Source organism: Etheostoma spectabile, chromosome 23 (genome assembly GCF_008692095.1).
Source record: "Etheostoma spectabile isolate EspeVRDwgs_2016 chromosome 23, UIUC_Espe_1.0, whole genome shotgun sequence".
Taxonomy (NCBI): domain Eukaryota; kingdom Metazoa; phylum Chordata; class Actinopteri; order Perciformes; family Percidae; genus Etheostoma; species Etheostoma spectabile.
In genome coordinates this window covers 14679217-14698745 of record NC_045755.1, presented here as the reverse complement: position 1 = coordinate 14698745, position 19529 = coordinate 14679217, and the positions used below count along the sequence as shown (strand labels likewise).

Sequence of the window (19529 nt, the reverse complement as noted above, 5' to 3'; positions counted from 1 at the left end):
TACGAGCTTAAGAGAAGCATATGAAGGCAGCATTTTCCCAAGGAACAGGGCAACGTTAAGCAAAAGGATTGTTTTAGCTAGCGGTAACATTCGCAAAACGCAGCCGTTATTTTTATACTTTTTACGTTTGTTTAGTATCCTGCATTATGAACCTATCTGTGAAAATAGTGTTTTATTGTGCAACGTAACGAATAGCTGGTTAAACGTTTTTTTTGCTCTTGTTTTTTTTTTTTTTACTGTTAAAGCCTGTTGTATTCCTCCATAGTAAAAGTTACAGTGTGCTAAAATGCCTACTGAGTTAAAACAGAGGAAGAAGTCCCAAAAACAAAGCGAAGAAGTGTCCGAAACGTCGGCTGCAAATGGCAAAGATGAAGGGCATAAAGTGAAGACAGAAGCTGGAAACAACGCAGGAGCTAATAAAACGTCGTCGAGTTTGGACATAAGAAGTATTATGTGCTTATTGTCGCTTGCAGCATGCGGGGCTCTGAGTTGGTAAGGCAACAAAATCTGCGTTAATGTTATTAAGAGTTTTGGTCTCCACTAAAGTTTATGTCTCTCTTCGTTACAGGGTGGTGCTACAGCAAAATGAAAGGTTTTCCGAAATTGAAGAAAAGTACAAGTCATTACACGGAAAGACTTCAAGTCTCTTCGACATGGAGGAAGAAGTCCTAAAGGTTTCTAAAAAGGTACGTTTAATTTAAAGTGGAACATATATTAAGGTGACCAGATTTCTCAGACAAAATCCGGGGACATTTTCAGCTCAGAAGCGTATTTACCTCCAAAACAAGTCAGGTTTTTATTTTTGTAAAACTTAAAACGGGGACACTAGACCTAGAGCTGTTCTTATTAGGGGCAAGGTCTGATCCTAGACCCACCCCTGCTGCTTCTTCCTACTCCACTACACCTCAAGATAGAAAGTCCTAATATTTCAAGATAAAAAATCCATCCTTATACTTCAAGATAAAAAGTCCTATATTTCAAGATAAAAAGTCCTAATATTTCAAGATAGAAAGTCCTTATAGTCCTAATATTTCAAGAAGAATCTTAATTTTCAAGATAGAAAGTCTTAATATTTCAAGTAGAAGTCTCAATATTTCATAATGTGTGAATTTTTACGAACTACTGACAGCTTTTGCTTTACTGCTCAAGGCTTGTTTCTCGCACAGCTCATTGAGAATCAGATACAACAAAAACTACTGAGGACTATTTTCCTTTGACATTGATGCGTAGAAACGAGATCGCTCAATGTAAGTTAATAGGATAATTGTCCGCTTGATTTACGTTCATAAAAGTGCTTGTTTACTGCTACAGACTCAGATTAATATTCTAAGTGTCTGACAACATTATGGAAGGATTTCTAAGGAGTCGACCTTTCTGTTAAAATTAAGATCCTTTTTAAAACATAAAAGTCCGCGAAATTGCGTTCGCTAAACCCACCAGACTCCATGTAAATAATCAGTGATTTTAGCATCGTAAAACACGGCTTCTAAAACGTCTCTGAGCACCGCGGGCTCAGGCTGCCTGGAGCCTGCGTGTGTAGGGTGTGCGATTATCGGCTACTGTTGGCCGACATCCTGCCCTCTAGATTCTTTCAGGAAGAAGGGTCCGTAGGTTGATGAAAACGTTTATTACCATGAATATTCCAGAGACAAGGTTAAAGAGAATAGCATCCATAGCTCTCCCTAAGTTTGTCTAAATCTTTTCCCTTTCTGCATGATCTTTTGTGCACGAGGCCAGTTCATTTGCTACCACGTAGATGTTTGTGCGCTGTGTTTTGTCTTCAGAAGGTTATCAACAGCTCAAATAGATAACAGGTCTCAGACTTCTACTGGAGAGGACCTTCACCCAAACACAGACGTGTCCCTACCCACCCTTGGCCCTGCTTTTCAGAATTAGACTGACTCGGCAGAGCTATGGTTGGACACATTGTACCAAACTTATCAAAAGGTCACAGTAACTTTATGACTATCACACTAAAACCAAGCAGACTATGTTTAATGCTTTTGCTCTTTAGCTCAAATATATGAATTTAACCCACTGATTAATATATACACGATATAATGAATATAATGACGTTTATGAGCACACATGATATGAATATATTTTATTCCAACACTACGTTCTGTCAGTTTTTTCTTTCTTTCATTCCAATTTCGGGTCTTTCAGTCACAGTGAAAACCGGGGACATTTCCGGGGACAGATCCAGCCGGGGACAGGTAGCCAAAATCGGGGACTGTCCCCGGAAACCAGGGACGTCTGGTCACCCTAACATATATGTTAAGCTGTCTTGAGGTATGGAGTTTAAAGGGTCAATTCACCCAAATGACACGTTCACAACTCTAGTGCTGTCTAGCTGAACGGACAGTGTTGGTTATATGTGCCTAAGTTTAAAGATTTTAGTGTATGGGACCCCGATGCAATGGAGGCAAAGGGTATTTAATGTATATAATGGCATATATTTTTAATGAAGAAATATTCCCTACTTAAACAGTTGACAATATGTCATTTGTAAGCCTGTTGTTAATAATAGGGAATGAGAATTTTTAATAATTTGTGTACCCCACATTACATTTCCTCATAATTGTGTTTATGGTTGGGGCAGAAATTTCAGAAACAGACATTTCAAAACCTGAAGAAATAAAACCCAAACTGTCTGCATAGCTAAATCCCACTTAAGGTATACAGTGACTAAATATGTACGTGTAACGTGTGATGCTGGGGGTCCCTCTGCATGCTTCATTTTTTTTTTGTTCTTTGAAAATGCCCCAAAAAATGCCCCTCTGTTTCATCCACAGTTGACTTATATTGTACAGAGTGCCTTTTGAATGCATGCGCTTTGTTTCCTACTGTATCTGCTGTATATGAGTACTGAGGGCCGTAGAGATCCCACAGAAACAGCCCTCCTGTTTTGTGTTGCGGCTGCAGCTTGCCGCCTCTGAGGATGACCTACAGGAGGCGCTTTCCTCTGTCTCCTTGGCAACACGACTTCAGCAGGACATCGCCACCCTCCACGCTGCCGTCATGGTGATTCAGGCCGACGAGAACTCCGCCTCCCGTGGCCTGCAGACGGTCAACGCCCACTTCCTCAATGTGACAGAGACGTGGCAGGAGCGTCTGGCCGCCATCACCTCTGACCTGTCTGCCCTCAAGGCCGAGTCACGGGAAGCTCACAGCGGAGCCACAGAGGGGGTTAACGAGGCCGAGCGGAGAGCCCGGTCACTGGCGGAGAAGTTGGAAGAGCTTGAGGACAGCACAAAGAGGAATGCCCGAGCTCTGGACCGCGCTGAGGGAGACGACACCAAGCGAATACAGGATCATCTGGACTGGAACACCAAGCAGATCCACAAACTGGAGGAGCAGATCAGCAGCCTGACCAAGAGGGAGGCCGAGCTCAGCTCCCAGCTCCAGGAGCACATTCCCCGGGCACAGGAGTGTGAAGAGCACCTTCCTCAGGTGGAGGAGGCAGTGCGCGCCATCCTGAGGCTGGCAGGTGATCTGAGTGGGGCAGAAAAACGTCTGGAAGAGGTGACGTTACAGGTGTTTGGGACTGAGGATAGCATGCTGAAAGCTCTTAATGAAATCATTCAGATCAGACAGGAGCTGGACACCCTGCAGGCTCAAAACAGCATCCTGAAGATGAAGAATGAGTTGTCCGTGGTTAAAGAGGCTGTCCGTGAACTCACCATGGTGCTAAGGGAAAATACAGCCGACAGCCAAAAGGACTCTGACACTGTGGAGGAAGAAGGATGGACATATGATGAGGAGGAGGAGTGGGAAAAAGATGAGACAACTCAACTTCTACATGATGACCTCACTGAATGATGTCATTGTATTGAGTCACCTAGGGAAAAGGAGTGGCCCTCTTTTACTCTTTGCTGTAAAAGGCAATCTAAGTTCAGTGTTAATGTCTTTCAAAATGTGTATCACTAAAGTAAAATCAAGATTTTTTTTTTTTTAATTTCAATATTAGTTTAATATGGTAGTGACATATTTAAGTTTCTTTAGTGATTGTATACTACATGCTCCATTACTTGGATATAGTTGTACAACAATATCTAAGCCAGTCTTTCCAGAAATAACTGCATTAGATCTGAAACGTTTAGTCGATTAATCAGTTAAGCAATTTCATGACATCGCCTTAAAAAAATATCATGGGCATTTTTCACAATTGCTGACATTCTTTTAGACTAAATGAATAATTGATTTATCAAGAAAATAATTGTGAGTTGCAGCCCTAAACTACATCTCTGTCAGTTTCATCATCATCTCATGTTAAGTACATGCATAGCTTTTGTAGATGTGCAATAAATCTTAATGTTTTTGATAACTATCATATTTCCATATGATTTTGGCTTCACCTGTTCAAAGCATGTCACTCATTTCATCACTAAACTTATTTAATAAAATCTTTTCATTTGTTTTGCATATTGAATCATCTTGCGTACTGAGGCAGTAGTTTCTCTCCTGTTTTTTTCTTTTATAGAGGGAAATAACCTGAAAATATATCTTGTAACATTTCATTGTTTAAAATAAGTAACATCTCCTGAACACACAAACATACCGCTGTTGTTTCTACCAATCCATGTACTGTATGTCCTGTTTCAGTGTGAGAGCGTCCAGCTGATGCTGGAGGGTCTCGGGGGTCAGCGGGGGGCTCTGCGGCCCCAGCTGGAGGGTCTGGAGCAGGACGTGAGCCAGCTGAAGGAGTGGGCCTCTGGGCTGAGTGAGAAACGAGCTCAGCTTCAGACCAGCGTGACCTCACTGAGAGACGCTGTGGGACAGATCGAAGAGCGCACCTCAGCCATCGCAAAAGACTTAGCCAACAAGGTATGTTGTTCAAATTTCTTAGAGACCAAGGTGATGTCTTTGGATGTCTTGTTTTGTTCTATCAACTGTCAAAAATCCAAAGATGCTCAGTTTACTGTCACATAAGACACAGAACGGTTTTAAATCCTTAGAAATAATAGCAAACAATTTATTTTCTCTGGATGGGCTAAGCGTTGCAGCTCTACAAAAAAATGTAACAAAAGTTTGTCAATTTTGTTTTTCTGGAGTCAGAAAATGTGTAACTCAGCGCAAAACTACATAAGGACACTTTTCATTTTGGCATCTCCAAGTAATAGCAAAGTGTTGAAAAGGAATGTAAATATCTGTTTGCTGCTGTTATTTATTCATTATAACCGTCAGCGGCCGTACAAGAGATCCCATCTAACATTAGAAATTAATCAGCATGAATATATTCAATCTCTGCGGGACTCATGTTGCTGAGGCGAAATAAATCTTCTGTTGCAGATTAGAGATGTACCGATACCGGCGTTTTAGGCAGTATCGGTATCGGGAAGTACTGGAGTTCATTCACCATTCTTATACCGTGTACTAAAGCCCTAAAGAAAATCTATGTTAAAGTTTGTTTATCTTCTTTTTTGTCATACCTGACTGTCAAACTGGATGATAAAAGAAAGTTCTGCGGCATTCATTGTTAGTTTAACCTGAGACAGACCAACAACAAAGATAGAAATCATAGCACATTCATACAGGGATAGTAGAATACAGTTTTTAAAACATAATAATATATATCACACACTGGTATCGAATCAGTTCTCCATATTGGCCGATATGCAAGTTCAGGTATCAGAATCGGTATCGGGAAGAAAAAAATGGTAGCGGACCAGATCTATTGCAGACCCCATCTGAAACAAATACATTTTTCCTGTTGCTTTTAAAAAATGAGTTTCTGGGCACCCAGATAGCTCAGTTGGTAGAGCGGGTGCCCATATATAGAGGTGTACTCCTCGACGCAGCCGGCCCGGGTTCGAATCCGGCCTGCGGCCCTTTGCTGCATGTCACTCCCCCTCTCTCTCCCCTTTCAGAACTTCATCTGTCCTGTCCATTAAAGGCCTAAAAAATGCCCAAAAAATAATCTTAAAAAAAAAAAAAAAAAAAAAAATGAGTTTCTTAGCATCTGTTCTTCTGTGTGTCCCCTGTAGGTGGCGGCGGTGAGGACAGATGTGCGCAGGATGGGCGGCCTGCAGTCTGAGCTGGAGTCTCTGCTGACTCAGCTGGCGGCGCTGGACGACAAGACCACGCAGGTGGAGCAAAGCATGGTCAAACGCATCGGGGATGTGCTGGTCAACAGCATTGACCGAGTCTCAAATCTCCGCGCTCTGTCCGAACGCAACACTGAGGCCATAGAGCAGCTCCGCAGGCGCGTCCCTGAACTCACCGCCAGTGACAAACAGATCTCTGAGAGCTTGAGAAAACTGGAGAGCGGCAGAGCTCGCCTGATAAGAACAGTGACTTTTGCCAGCGACCTTAAACCAAAAGTTGCTGCTATTAAGAGGGACTTTGGGGCGTTTGAGCCTCAGCTGTCAGACCTGACTCTGCGGATAGGGAGACTAGCAGAGGATCTGATGAAGAGAGAGCAGGAGATTGCTGAGCTTAGACAGACTTTGGCTAACCTCACTGCAGTAGAGGGAGATTTAAGTTTTACAACTAAACAGGTTAGTGAAATAGCTGATATGTCCGATATTGGAGAGATGCGCCGGCCAACATGAGGAACACACTTCTTCAACCACCTCTAGATCAAGGTTTTCTTCTTTTGGCTTTTTCTCAGCAATCACATCTGTCATACTACTGAAATAAACCTTTTCATTACTAATTAAATATGGAAACTTTTTATTTATTAATTTTTTTACAAAAATTGATTTAATGCACAAAGCTGGTAACCCATTAAGAAGTACAAGTGGGAACAATCTGACAGCTAGTCTTGTAGCATTCCTAAATATTGTAAGTGATCATTTTCAAGTTTGCTTATGGCTAAACCACCTTATGTTGGCTTCTGACAATCATTTATTTTCTTCTTCCTTTAGAGCTTTTCATGTGTGTTGGTGGTGTTGGAGGTTGTGGCAATGTGCCATACATGTAGAAATATATTTTGGCAATTTATATAGGCATTTAGTATGGGCACAACATATTGGCTTGGGGGAATGGTTTGACATTTTGGGAAATACACGTATTCATTTTTTGCCAAGAGAAATCGACTCCACTCTCATGTCTTTATGGCAGACTGAAAAAAGAGATTAATGGCCACTGATGTTACTAGGCTATAGCTAAAGCACTGGTCCTGGCCAAGAAAAAAGTCACCTTAACCAACGAGGTGTTTTAAAACTCTAAGATTTTAGAGTATCTTAAAGGTTTTAATACTTCCTAAGATTCCTGTTTATTTTTAACCAAAGCTATGTCTCAAGACTAGTTGCTTGCATTTGCTGGCCGCACTACATTTTCTCAAATGTTCAAAACACAGCTGTAGCCTCGGGTGTTCAAAGAGGAAGCATATTTCTGCAGAACACCTGGAAAAGAGTCAAAACTAAACCACAAAAGAGGAAAATGACATGTTACTGCTGTGTGCAGATTAAGGAGCTCAGCACGTGGTAGTCAGTCTTAATGATGTGGACAATCACCTTCTCGACTACACAGCAAAAGGTATCATTTATTTATTTTTTGTTTTTTGGGGGGGCTTTTCCACCTTTTTAATGGACAGGACAGCTGGGTGAGAAAGGGGGACGACATGCAGGAAATCCTCACAGGTCGGACTCAAACCCCCGACCTCTGCAATGAGGCATAGACCTCTATGTAAATGTGTGCGTCTGCTCCGCTAACTGAGCCAACCCAGCCACAGTAAAGTTTAACATGGATAATATGCTTTGTCACAGATTATAAATAATGTGGTGCTGATTATTAAATTGTGCTTTATGAGAGAGGATTTTTTGTTCACTTTTTTTTTTTTTTTTAAGAAACGTGAAATACGCAATCGAGATGGAATTCCTAATTAATTATAGCAGCCCTTCACACCTAATCAATACATTTAAGTTTCATTTCCACCCAATACAATCACTGTATTACCCATGATGTAAACAACACATCATAGTTCACACCAAGAAGAGTTTTATTCTTGTTAAAAACACATACTGAGTAAACAAAGAAGTGCTCCAAAAGAGCTTATTATTGCATTAGCTTGTTTGTTTTTTATAAAAAGAAACAGCCTTGGCACAGAAAATTAAACAAAACATTTGGGACAAAAATAACTACAGTGCAGAATGAATGTGGATTTGAATTCACAGATCAGCAGCACGAAAACAGTAAGTGGGTTATGGTCACCCTTTGGGACTCATTATTGTCCGTGTTTGGGTATCCTGATGGGACATTGCTAACTCGAACTCCCTACATTTCCTTCTTGTCAATAGATAAAGCCGCCAGTGTCTGTGTAGTCTCCTGCAGAGCTTTCTGAAGAGCAGAAATAGCCTGATCGTGGCCTTCTAGCTTGGCTGCTTTGCTTTCTAAGCCATCTACCATGCTTCTTAAGCTCTGGAGCTGCTCTGGCTTTATGCTGCTGCTGTCCTCCAGAGCAGTGAGCCTATTCTCCAAGTCCACCACCTGCTCACCCAGGCTGGAGTCCTTGGACAGTGGCTCGGTCTGGGCACCGCCCAGAGCAGCCATGTTGGACTCGAGCTCCTTAAAACTGCTTTTCAGTGCCTCCATCTCCTGCTCCACGCCAGTTTTGACTTTCTCCACAGCCTGCCCCTGTGCGGCCAGAGTGCTTTCATGGGTGTCGTGTTTGGCGAATAGAGATTCAATTTTGGAGGTGATGTCTGATACTGATGCTGACAGTGAATCGCCGATCTCCTCCGATGTTTTAACTCTGACTTCCAGGTCGTCTGATCTTTTCTGGAACTGAGCGACCGCCGCGTTGACCTCCTCCTCCGCGTGACCAGCAGCATTAGCGGCCTGCTCCACGCCGCTCTCCAGCGTCATGCTTTTGTCCTTCAGAGCCTTGACATCAGCCTCGGCTTGAGACAGGGACTGCCTCAGATTTCCAATAGCCTCTTGCAAGACTAACCTCACAGTTTCAACTTCCTGGGACAGTGAGACTACTTCCTGGTTACGGGTGTGGAGCTCTGACCTCACAGCACCTACCTGCTCCCTGAATGAATCAGCTGAGGCATCACCTTCTTCTTTGGCTGTTTTGATTTCAGCCACGACATCCACAATGGCAGAGAGCTCCTGTTTGATGAGCGTAGGGTCTTCCATGTCCCCCAGGCGGGCCTTGACATCAGCCAGCTGGCTCTGCGTTTCGCCCTGAGCTTCGGTGAACTCGGCCACGCTGGCTGCGATGGACTGACTCACCTCGGCCAGGCGCTCCTCCACAGTCGTCTCCAGAGAAGAGAAGTCCCTCTCTCGGGCCTCCTTCACCTCCTTGATGCCCTCGGAAAGGTCCCTAAGTAGATCATTCTGGAGCCTCTGAAGGGCCTCCTCCACCCTCCTCGTCTCCACCTCGCCCCTCTTCATCCGGCTGATGGCCCCCTCCATCTCCACCCGTGTAACCCCTAGGGAAGACTCCAGTCCATTCACAACACTACTCAGAGACTCCACCTGTGCAACAAGGCAAAATACATATACAGCATCAGATTTGAATCCATTTTAACATCTGCCGGAAACATTCAAACACTTGCGTATACACTTTTTATGATGCATTCCAAAACAATAAATGCGAAATGTCCAAAAGCTATATTATTTAGGAGCAAATAAACCAAATTGTTTTCTGATTTGTGACTGCAGATTTTTAAACTGTTGAATTTTCTCAACCCAAAGCATTTCTTAAAAAAAAAATCTAAATCTAAAAATCTGGGGGTATATAGTTTTCACTGGACAGTGATCTATCCACACCGTTTTATTTTATTGTCATGTTATTGCAGTTACAAAACAAACTACTTACTGACAAAAGTGCCTCAATTTTGCAGTTTGAAAGAATCTTCCTCACCACTTTCCTACCCTTTCCTGAGCTTTCAATGGCATGGTGGTCTTCATCAGTGAATTGAGCAGCCTCAGTTGTCACAGAGATGGCTCAGTCAACTCAGACACACATTTACCGATGAAGACCATGCGATGTGGTTGAAAGCTCAGGAAAATGCTCGCAAGTGAGTTAACATTATTTTGTAAAAGTACTATAATTCCTTAGGTCAAGAAGGAACTTTCACTGTTGTCTCAATTTTATAATTTACCCTCAAACTTTCAAATATTACACTAACTGAATATGCTAAACTAGATATTTTTTGTTTGCATATTAAAACTATATTTAGTTGCATATGCAGCAAGTGTAATATTTAAAAGTCTAGATGAGCATGGAGGTTAAAAATTCTTGACCTTAGCAATAGTGTGGCAAAAGTATCTTAACTAAAGGTCCACTTACTAGTACTTTCCATATTTGAAAAGTATTTGAAAAGTACTTTTGTGGTGCGGTGAAAAAATACACAGATAAGAAAATGTTGAGAAAAAGTGGTGCAGTAAAAAGATAATACTTATTTTGATATAACTACAGTGTGAACACCTTGGTAAATATTCACAATGCAATCAGCGCTCCTCAGTACAATTACGAGTTTTATAATATGAAAAGTGAACTCCCATTCAAAGTAAACTGACATAACAAACATGTTCTACCATAAGTAGAGTTGAGTTATGACATAACTCAAGTTAGAGTACACCCTGATTGTAGTTTACAGTGGTTGTAGATACACAGTGTACTTTACATTCAGGAAGTAGAGAATGAATGAAAAAGGGAGATGACAGTAGGTGTTTTTGTTTGCATGTAGGCCTATAGAAACTGAACAAGGACATTCATTTATTTACAAACCCTGTGAAGCTTTACAATTAAAATTAAAATTCTGCAAAATATGATTGATCGTCTGACATTACTATTTCTGTACTTTCTGTACTAAAGAAAACATTACAAGATAGAAAATGATGAAAAAAATCATTCATTTTCACCAGGTCTGAAACTTTTCATAATTTAATTATTGGACGTTTGCTGAATGAAAAGTATTGGGAGTTCGCCAAATCCATCACTGTGGTTTACCACCCAGCCCCCAAGGAGAGTACATCCAGTACAACAACTGGGCCTATATGGATGAATGGATTATCTAATGTCTAACAAAAGCAATAATATGCATTGTCCAAGCATAGTTTGTATTTCACTGGGAGTTGTGCGAGAAGTTTGGGAACTGTTGGGCTATTAATTCTGCCCCAAGGTGGAAAATAGCATTTTATATCATGATTATAGTTAAAGCAATGATATAATAAAATCCAACAAAACCCCTGCTCGTGTAATCGAAAATCAGTCCGTACTTCTTATAGTCTGCCTACCTGTTGAAGGACACTCTCCATTTTTCCGCTCAACTCCGCGTTATGCCGTGCGCTCTCCTCATGCCCGGCGTTTGTCTGTCGCATTTCCTCCACAACTTGCTGGAAATAAAAAGCAGCAAACCCCGCAGCGCCTATTAACGCGATATAAAACACTGTGGTCGCAACAAAACCGAGGCAGCTGCCTGATCGTGGCCCCTGAGGCCCGGGGCCACTCAGCCCGTTACTGGTGCTCTTTTGGCTTTTCTTCGACGCGTCATCTTGGCTGGATGCGGCGCTCTTCTCGCTCGAGCTGGTCCTGTGTCGGTTTTTCGCAGTCATCGTGAATGGGAGCTCGCTGAGATAAGTGTGTGTGATGTGAGAGGCTGCTGGTTTTGCAGTCGTGGATGGATGGAGTATGTTTCCAGTCCAGGCCCACTAACTGGACCAGCAGCGTATCAGCGAGCGCGTCGTGTCTTTCCACGGGAGCTTTTTTTGTTGTTGTTGAGTTGAGGTATGCGGATGGGGGCTGTCCCATGTTTAACTCCAGGCTCTGTAGGTCCACACCACGAGATAATGAAGGATTTCTACTGCTCTTATACGTTGGTGATAATGCTCTATTTTTTTTATTTTTTTTTACCAGAAACTACATCTGTTATTATAATTTATCTTATAATACATCCAAAAACAGAATGAATTCTGCAGCAGCATCTCTCTCTGGTGCAAAAATATTGTTCAGGTTTCTTTAGTGAGTTTTTAAAGTGTTCCACTGGATCAAAATGGGCATAAGCTTCATTTCAGTTAACTTGGAGTGAGAAAATGTCACTAATCTAACACAAAATAAAACAAAAGATGCACCTTGGGACAAAACGGTGGACCAACAGCGCATCATTGTTATAAAGTCTATCAGTGAACGTCACTGACATAAAACCGTCAATTTCACCTTTACTGTAGCCTATTACGACACCCGTTCATAAATGCTGTTACAGGCTAGTTCTAAAACACTGAAGACTGGTGCAAACTTCTTCTAACAAGTTAATACTGAAGCAGAGCAGTGCGGGGGGGGGGGGGGGGGGGGGGGGGGGGGGGGGGGGGGGGCTGCTGTTTCTTCCTCCTTGTTTGCTCCTCCTTTCATACGTGGCATTCTGCAGGCTGCTGTTAGCTCCTATGGTTACATCTCAACACAGACACATCAACCAAACTCACAGCTTTAATGTCCACTGACAAAGAAGTAAAAAGTCAAAGTCAAGTTTCATTGCATTTAATTCTTTATAAATGTTAATGAATCCTTACCTCCTGAATTTTGTTTGCAAGTAAATGAGCACAATCTTCTTTTATAGTAATTGACCTTAACAGTACATCAAAACAAAAACAAAACACCAATATTTAGTGTATGATATTCAGATCATTTATGATGGCCTTATTACTACATCACCAATTGAATAGTTATAATATTCTATAGTATTTCTGTATACTTTTTTATATCTTAGTGCAAAAAACATCTCTAGTATTTATTAGAAACTTAAGTTTAGATATCATGCTTATTCTTGTAATTGTGTACATAGCCTGAGGAAGGTCTGGTAATGTATGTCTATGTACCTATGTATAAGTCCGAAGCACGTTTACATCCTCGGTTTGAACACTAGATGTCACTAAAGGTTTTATGGTGACAGCAAACCGAGAACACAGAAAACCTACTGCGTCCATATCCACAGTGCAGTAACGTTACAGACAAATGGATACAATGTCAAACTGTTATTCTTTAACAATAAATACATGTAAAACCATTATATTTTTTCTTGAATCTACATTAAATTATTAAAGCACCTTCCTGTAAAAGGCAGAAGTAGCTAATAGCAGATCTAACATTGTTCAACATTAAAACAGTACACATATGCATTCAGGTAGAAGTTTTGAAAAGTCATTAAGACAGTAAAGTTGGGCTTTTATTTAGCTAATTTACTGGACTATATACATATATATATGTATGTATATATGTATGTATATACAGTATATATGTATACGTATGTATATATACTATATGTATGTATACTGTATATATACAGTATATGTATATATACACATGTACAGTATGTATATGTATATACTGTATACGTATGTACGGTATATATGTATAAATATGTATACATATACTATATGTATATACACATACATATGTATATAGAGTCCACCTTTTGCTTATGAATAATTATTTGATCTAATAAGTAGAAATGCTATAAATTCAATTTGAATTGAGTATAATTTTCTATTTAAATCCGTAATCTCAAAGATTTTCATTTAAATACATGTCTGTCAAGTCACTATCGCTGAATGAGGTTACACAAAAGTGGTTAAGCCATGTATGGCCCACTGAACAAAGTACTGCAATATTTATATATTTTCAGTATTACAAACTGTGTGTCCCGGAAGAAATGCTGTATTACATTTTTCATCATTTCATCATCGAAAAAGACTCCAGACCATAGGATGTTCTTATCTATGCTTAAAATGTCTATTTCAAAAGTTTAACTAAAGGTGCAGTCCAAAAATAGGTATACGTTACAGGTTCACCTGTGACACAAGATATAAACACAAGACACAAGATATAAACATTTAACTTATACTAAACACTTACTGAATGAAGATGCATTATTTTATTAGACTAAAATCTGCAATAATTAAAACCAAAACTTTAAATATTTTCTAAAAAAATAAAAATATGTATACAACCGTATTCAAATGATTCCACTGACTCTATAAATGTAAACACCCACCTTAACCCCTATCCAGAGCCATAGTTTTCACTATTACGCTGCCCCTGTCCATTACTCTAAGTTGACAGGTTTCCCAGCACACATTGAACGCATCAAAATGCCCCGCCTAGACGCCGTGACAACAGACGCTGTTCCTCCGACGCGCTGTCCAGGTGTATGATATCGCAGAGATCTAGCTAGACCAATTTGGAGCTTTATCGGTATATCTGCATGACATGGCCTAACGTGATATGTCTACGAGCCCGGCTGTCACTCGGACGTCTGAAATGCTGTCTTTCTGCCCTCGCTCCCTCATCTCTCAGAGAAAGAAGCGGGAACACCGTAAAAATGAAGACTGACACGGGGGTGATAATTTGACGTGTGTGTTTATACCTCGAGTGGGAAAAGCTAGCGGCTAAGCTAGCCAGCTAGCCCAGGCACCCAGCGGAGGCTCGGATATCGGATTTTGTGCGGCCATGGCTGGGCTCATCAAGAAGCAGATCCTGAAGCATCTCTCCAGGTCAGTCCTGAACGGTGTTAGCGGACAGGGAGTGGAGAGAAACGGACAGACGTTAGCTAGCTTTTCCCAACATTTCAGTTTAACGTTAAAAACGAGACAAAAAACAAATGTTATTGCCTGAACATGAATGGAGACGTTTCCGCTGGCCGTTTAGTAAGTTAGCTCGCATCCCCGTTGTCTGTCAGACTGTCCTTTGCGTTCTCAGTTGTCGAAGCTAACCTCACTGCCTGAGACATTGCTAGTGGCAGCTAACTTGCTAACACTGGGGTTAATAAACTGGTGAAGCGCTAATCCCTCAGCACTCTGCCTGAGCAGGTTTAACCAGTCAGTGGTTGAGTCAGAGTGTTTTAAACCACAATCTCAGCGTTCCCCTAATAGCAAATTATGCCCCCAAATTACTCTTAGCTGGAAAGCACACTGACTGCAACATAAATCACATAATTATGAGACAACTAGACTCTAATTTAACATTAATATTTCGACAAATGTGAAGGCAAAGCCCAGGGTTTGCAATAGCTCAAGGGCAACTCAGCGAGGTGCAGTTTTCTTGACTACATATCCGGTCTTGTCACCACTGTGCCTCCTTATCAGAGACATCACTAAGTCCACATGCATCAGCACACAACACAAAATCATTAGGGAGGGAAATGTGCTATACTGTCATCTTAATCAAACACAATTGACAGCTTTTCTTGGCAACGGTGAACACCCTTTTATGTGCATATCTAGAGATAAATAAACCCCTTTTAAGGCCCCTTTTTAATGTATTGCTGTTATGGGCATCATTCAGCTTCACCCGCTTTACATGCATTATTTATTCTTTTCCGCTGTCCCTCAAGGGACTTTCAATGGACTACATCCTTGTTTTGTTCCAGCAGCAGAGCTTGAAACATGGAGCACTGTTTGCCGTCCCTCTGCTAACCTGCTACTGACCTATAATGGAGGACTTTCAAACAGAAGACTGTATGGAATAATACTGATAGTGGTAGTATATAAAACTCAAAGGTGGACAGTGCTTACATGGAGTATAAGAAATGACAGTTTTCACATTTATATTGCAACTCACAGGTGACTCTTTGGAAAGCTCATTAGTATGGAGGTGGACGGGCTTGTGTTCTTGGCAAAAGAAAACACAAAGATGATGTGCTCGGGGAGGAAAGTATTTGGGATGATTATGTTGTGGTTTATTAGCCACTTAATACTTTAATGGTGTTTAGGATTGATTTGTCCTTCATACCCTTACACAAGGCCATTTGTCTGCCTTCAGACACACAGGCAATCATTGACATGTCCTTCATTGTCCTAGTACTCTTAAATTGTGTTTGTGTCTTTGTGTGCTCTGTGTGTTGCAGCAATACATAAGTGTTTCTGCACGTGAGGGTGCATGCCCTCAACAGCATTAGCATCACCATTGACAGGAAATGGCTAGGAGAGTAGTGATGTCATCTGTCTTGGCTTGTCATGTGATCTTCCCTGTCCTGGCCTGACTGGTCTGGTGTGAGCGGAAGCTGACCTGTCGACAGTCAGCCAATCCTGCGCCGCTCGGTGCATTGATGTCACGGTGAAAGTGCTTGTGTCAGAAAGCCAAATCAGCATCACCGTATACTATACTATGGCTGCCAATACAGTAGAGTATAATGCATGCGTGGACGATTTAGTTCAACGATGGGTTGAAGATTTTGTGTGCTCAGTTGCTGCCTAGTCAGCCTCAGCCAGGAATATGGAATATGCTGGCTAGATGAATCATACACACTGTAGGTGTGCTTACACATCAACAGGTTGTGTTGTAGGTGTCATCATGTCTGCTCAGCCTCCGTGCGTAATGGTTGTAGAGGACACATGTCTGTCCTATACTGTCTGTGACCAGGACAAGCCTGTTAGAGTGAGGCCGCAGCACCATTGTTACAGCTCACTGACTCAGAAGGCTGCAAAGGCTGTTCCTCCTCCGGCCAAGACATGTGCACTGAGCCATGCATGACATGTTAAACTATGAAAGGATCTAATTTTGTACAATGCAGACCTTTTTGACTAAGCATTGTGTGTTTTCATGTGCAAGGATGAGTTTGTTATTATTAAGTGACATGTTGGCTTGCATGTGTTCTGGGTTTTCCTAACATGAGAGTGCATTGATGAAGAAGGTCGAACTCAGGTAGCCCCTGGGGGTGATTAGATGTCGAGGTGTGTGTTTGTCTGCATTACAGACCGGGTTAGATTATCGACAGGACCCTGGCCCACAGCCAGACAGGGCGTGATCCTATTATTGCACACAAATACAGTTAATGATCACATTTTCTCTGCTTATTTTTGTTTAATCTGTCAATAATTTAATGATAAATTGATTTGCCTATTACTTGTAAAAAGTACTTTCCCTTAGCTCAAGGTGACATAATTAATGTCTGGTTTTGTCTGACAAACCGTTCATAATCCAAAGATATTCAATGTACCAAGATGTAAAGAAGAGAAAAGCAGCAAATCCTCACAATTTAGAAACTGGATTTAGCTTAAAGAATGACTTAAATCATTTGATCAATTTTCAAAATAGTTGATTGACTTATCAGTTAATCACATTTATTGACAGTGTATTTTCTCTTTAGCTAAACGGAAACATTAGTCATCTCTAAAAGCCATCCAAAGTGATGTTGCAAGATCACCTTATTCATGGAGTTTGGGGTCCTCAAATGTATTTGTGCTTGAAAGGACGACTGCCTATTTCCATTCCAGAACACCCTGATTACAGAGTATGGCTGCTTATTTCTGTCGCAAGACCCCAGCACAACAGTCCTGTAAACTGTAGACGGCATAGTTCACACCTCAGTCACAGGGGAATGTAAAAAATCTTGAGTGGTAGAGGGAGATTTGTTTAATGTGCGTATGCAGGCTATTGATAGACAGAATGAGCCCCTAAGTCGGGCTGGGTACCGAATTCACAACTTTTTACGCACTGACCAAATTGCCTCTCGAGTATCAAAAAAAATGCCTCGTCATTCAAAACCCAATTTCAATACTTAAGAAGTAATCTCATGAGCGTCATTGAGCCTATTAGCACGCAGCATGCTTCTACCGAGATCTAATAATGTTTGTGATTAGCCGTCTAACGTTACACGTCGTAGAGACACGCGGCAGAAAAATGGAAACGTTCCGCAAGACTGGCTCACATATTAGTAGCTGAAAAATAAATAAAAAGATTTGTGACGTATTGTTGTAATTTCTTTTTGTTTCATAAAATTGGTATTGAACAAAGTATTTAAGGAACCGGTATCAAAGTCACAGTATTGGTATTTGCACTGGTACGGTATTAAAAAATGTTGGACAATACCCAGCCCTACCCCTACAAATATAAAAATGATCAGTAGCTTCTAATGAAAAGTGTTCATGGCCTGGGAGATTTTTTTATAGCCTCCACTTTCAGGATGAACTTTAACTCATCTGTGACAGTGTTCATGATGAATGTATAACATTGTAAATTGTCTATTGTCGTTATTTCATAACCACTAATAAAAAAAATAAAACTGTTTGTATAGGGGCTAATAAAAATTAACTTCAGGAAAGCCCTGATTAGGCTTATATTTAGGCTGGTGTGCAAGGTCCATTTCTGGATTTAAGTCGGGGTGTTATAGGCGAGATGGCTTGAGCATATCCTCTCTGTGTAACATTAATGTCCAAAACTCAGTTTTTATCCTGTCAGTAGTGCTTTTAGAATTTTATATGGTGTAATAAAGATAGTGCATTTGGTTATTGGAAATCTTAGGACCGCTGACTGATCCCACAAGAATTTCATCCATTACATTTTCAATTAGTATAGAGGTTAGTTTAGGGAGCCGTTTTCAACAGAGTTGGCTGTGGTTGAGCTCAAGGGATTGTAAGGCCAGTGTGCACATACAACACTTCTGTTCTGAGACTCAGTGCCCATTGCGGTTTGAAAGATGAGTCCCTTCCATCCTGCAGTAGCTGTGTGATGATGCACAAAAGTGATGAACTCGGCTATTCCCAGTGTTATTGCTCTCTGCTGGTGGGAAGGCTATTATGGCATGAGTCACGACTGACTCCCTAGCGGTGGGTGTCTCGTCAGTGTGTAGCTCTTAAAGTACTTTTGTGTGTATGTGTGTGTAATTCTGTTTGTGTGACATTTGATCAGGGTCTCTCCAGGCCAGCATCCTCTGCCACTGTGTAACCGACGTCTTGGATTGTTTTCTCCTTTACGCCGAGCTTTGCCCCGTCTCTACAGACCCGGCGTGTATATTCCAGGACTCCTGGGCCTTAGCTGCCAATATAAACTTGCTACACTTTGACAGGTTGCCTGTGTGTTGTTGAATTGTTGTCCCTGTTGACGTGTGTGCGTAGGTGTTTTGTTGGAGTTTGTGCACAGCTGTGTATGTGTGTCTTTGCACTTGTCCTGATATGTAGGCTTGTAATTCATATAATCCCTCTTGATGATAAACTTGAGATGACACAGTCTTTTTAATGAATGTTGTGTTAGGGCTGCATAATGTATTTCCGCAACACACACTTTGCAAAGAGCTTCAATATCAGAACATTCCAGAATCTTAAAGCAGGAAAGTGCAGTCATCAAGATGGTTGTGTTTTTTCTTAACATGATGAAAATCACTCTTAACAGTGCCAGCTGCTAAAATCCAGTAGAGAGAGGAAATGAGTTGATTAGAACTTTGATAAAGTCATCAACGTCACCTTCAGTCACCTGTTGCGCTCACAGCAATAATCTTTACAAGCAGCAGAGAATGATTTGCAGACTGTTGTCCCACTTTATTGCTTTAGGTTGTTGGAGCCAGATTATATGCAGCCATTGCAGTGTCTCGATCAGTGGAACTAGACTTAATGTGAAGTAGGTTTTCATGAACTTAAACTGCCTTTTATTGTGAAAAGCATGGTATAATTTCCTTGTACGTTTCTTGCTGGACTTATATAAATGTATTAATACTGAAAACCTTTTTGGTTAAAATACTTCTGAAACCAATAACATTGGCATTTGGTAAGGCTTCATCAATGTTTTTTAGATCTGGGAGCTCTCTAACAATAAAATAACTGAAAGATTTGCCAATAAAGACACCTGGACTTTGTATATGCTG

At 41.1% G+C, this 19529-nt stretch overlaps 3 protein-coding genes across 9 annotated transcripts in view; 2 read left to right on the top strand and 1 right to left on the bottom strand.

The window, feature by feature from the left end:
- Positions 1-7348, top strand: ikbip (IKBKB interacting protein). Of its 3 annotated transcripts, none has more exons than XM_032505360.1 (4): positions 12-492; positions 569-686; positions 4606-4827; positions 5988-7348. In XM_032505360.1, exons 1-4 carry the CDS (start codon positions 287-289, stop codon positions 6552-6554), a joined length of 1113 nt encoding a protein of 370 aa, XP_032361251.1. In that variant the 5' UTR covers positions 12-286; the 3' UTR covers positions 6555-7348. The 3 variants fall into 3 exon arrangements, with proteins under 3 accessions (XP_032361250.1, XP_032361251.1, XP_032361253.1); XM_032505362.1 differs by lacking the exons at positions 4606-4827; positions 5988-7348 and adding an exon at positions 2926-4567 and having other exon boundaries at positions 12-106; positions 278-492; XM_032505359.1 differs by lacking the exons at positions 4606-4827; positions 5988-7348 and adding an exon at positions 2926-4565 and having other exon boundaries at positions 1-492.
- ckap4 (cytoskeleton associated protein 4) lies at positions 4396-11673 on the bottom strand. Of its 2 annotated transcripts, XR_004327777.1 has the most exons (3): positions 11197-11514; positions 8063-9429; positions 4396-4407 (listed from the first exon to the last, which is right to left on the bottom strand). XR_004327777.1 is itself a non-coding variant. In XM_032505358.1 (2 exons), the coding sequence occupies exons 1-2, from the start codon at positions 11512-11514 to the stop codon at positions 8221-8223; spliced, it is 1527 nt and encodes a 508-aa protein (XP_032361249.1). In that variant the 5' UTR covers positions 11515-11673; the 3' UTR covers positions 7479-8220. The 2 variants fall into 2 exon arrangements, 1 of the variants encoding a protein (XP_032361249.1); XM_032505358.1 differs by lacking the exon at positions 4396-4407 and having other exon boundaries at positions 7479-9429; positions 11197-11673.
- A 2396-nt stretch (positions 11674-14069) lies between these two features.
- Positions 14070-19529, top strand: part of bltp3b (bridge-like lipid transfer protein family member 3B) — a 34896-nt gene continuing 29436 nt past the window's right edge. For all 4 annotated transcript variants that reach the window (XM_032504585.1, XM_032504584.1, XM_032504583.1 and 1 more), the window contains exon 1: positions 14070-14445. In XM_032504585.1, the coding sequence (XP_032360476.1) occupies positions 14402-14445 (44 nt within the window). In that variant the 5' untranslated portion in view covers positions 14070-14401. The remainder of the gene's footprint in view (positions 14446-19529) is intronic.

What these genes read in the sequence shown, in the direction of transcription:
- ckap4 (XM_032505358.1), bottom strand. Translation starts at nt 11,514, where the DNA reads ATGACTGCGAAAAACCGACACAGGACCAGCTCGAGCGAGAAGAGCGCC. An exon ending in TGGAGAGTGTCCTTCAACAG is followed by an intron (nt 9,430 to 11,196) that starts GTAGGCAGACTA and finishes CTTGTTGCACAG; the next exon opens with GTGGAGTCTCTGAGTAGTGT.
- ikbip (XM_032505362.1), top strand. Translation starts at nt 287, where the DNA reads ATGCCTACTGAGTTAAAACAGAGGAAGAAGTCCCAAAAACAAAGCGAA. An exon ending in GCATGCGGGGCTCTGAGTTG is followed by an intron (nt 493 to 568) that starts GTAAGGCAACAA and finishes TCTTCGTTACAG; the next exon opens with GGTGGTGCTACAGCAAAATG. An exon ending in TCCTAAAGGTTTCTAAAAAG is followed by an intron (nt 687 to 2,925) that starts GTACGTTTAATT and finishes TTGCGGCTGCAG; the next exon opens with CTTGCCGCCTCTGAGGATGA.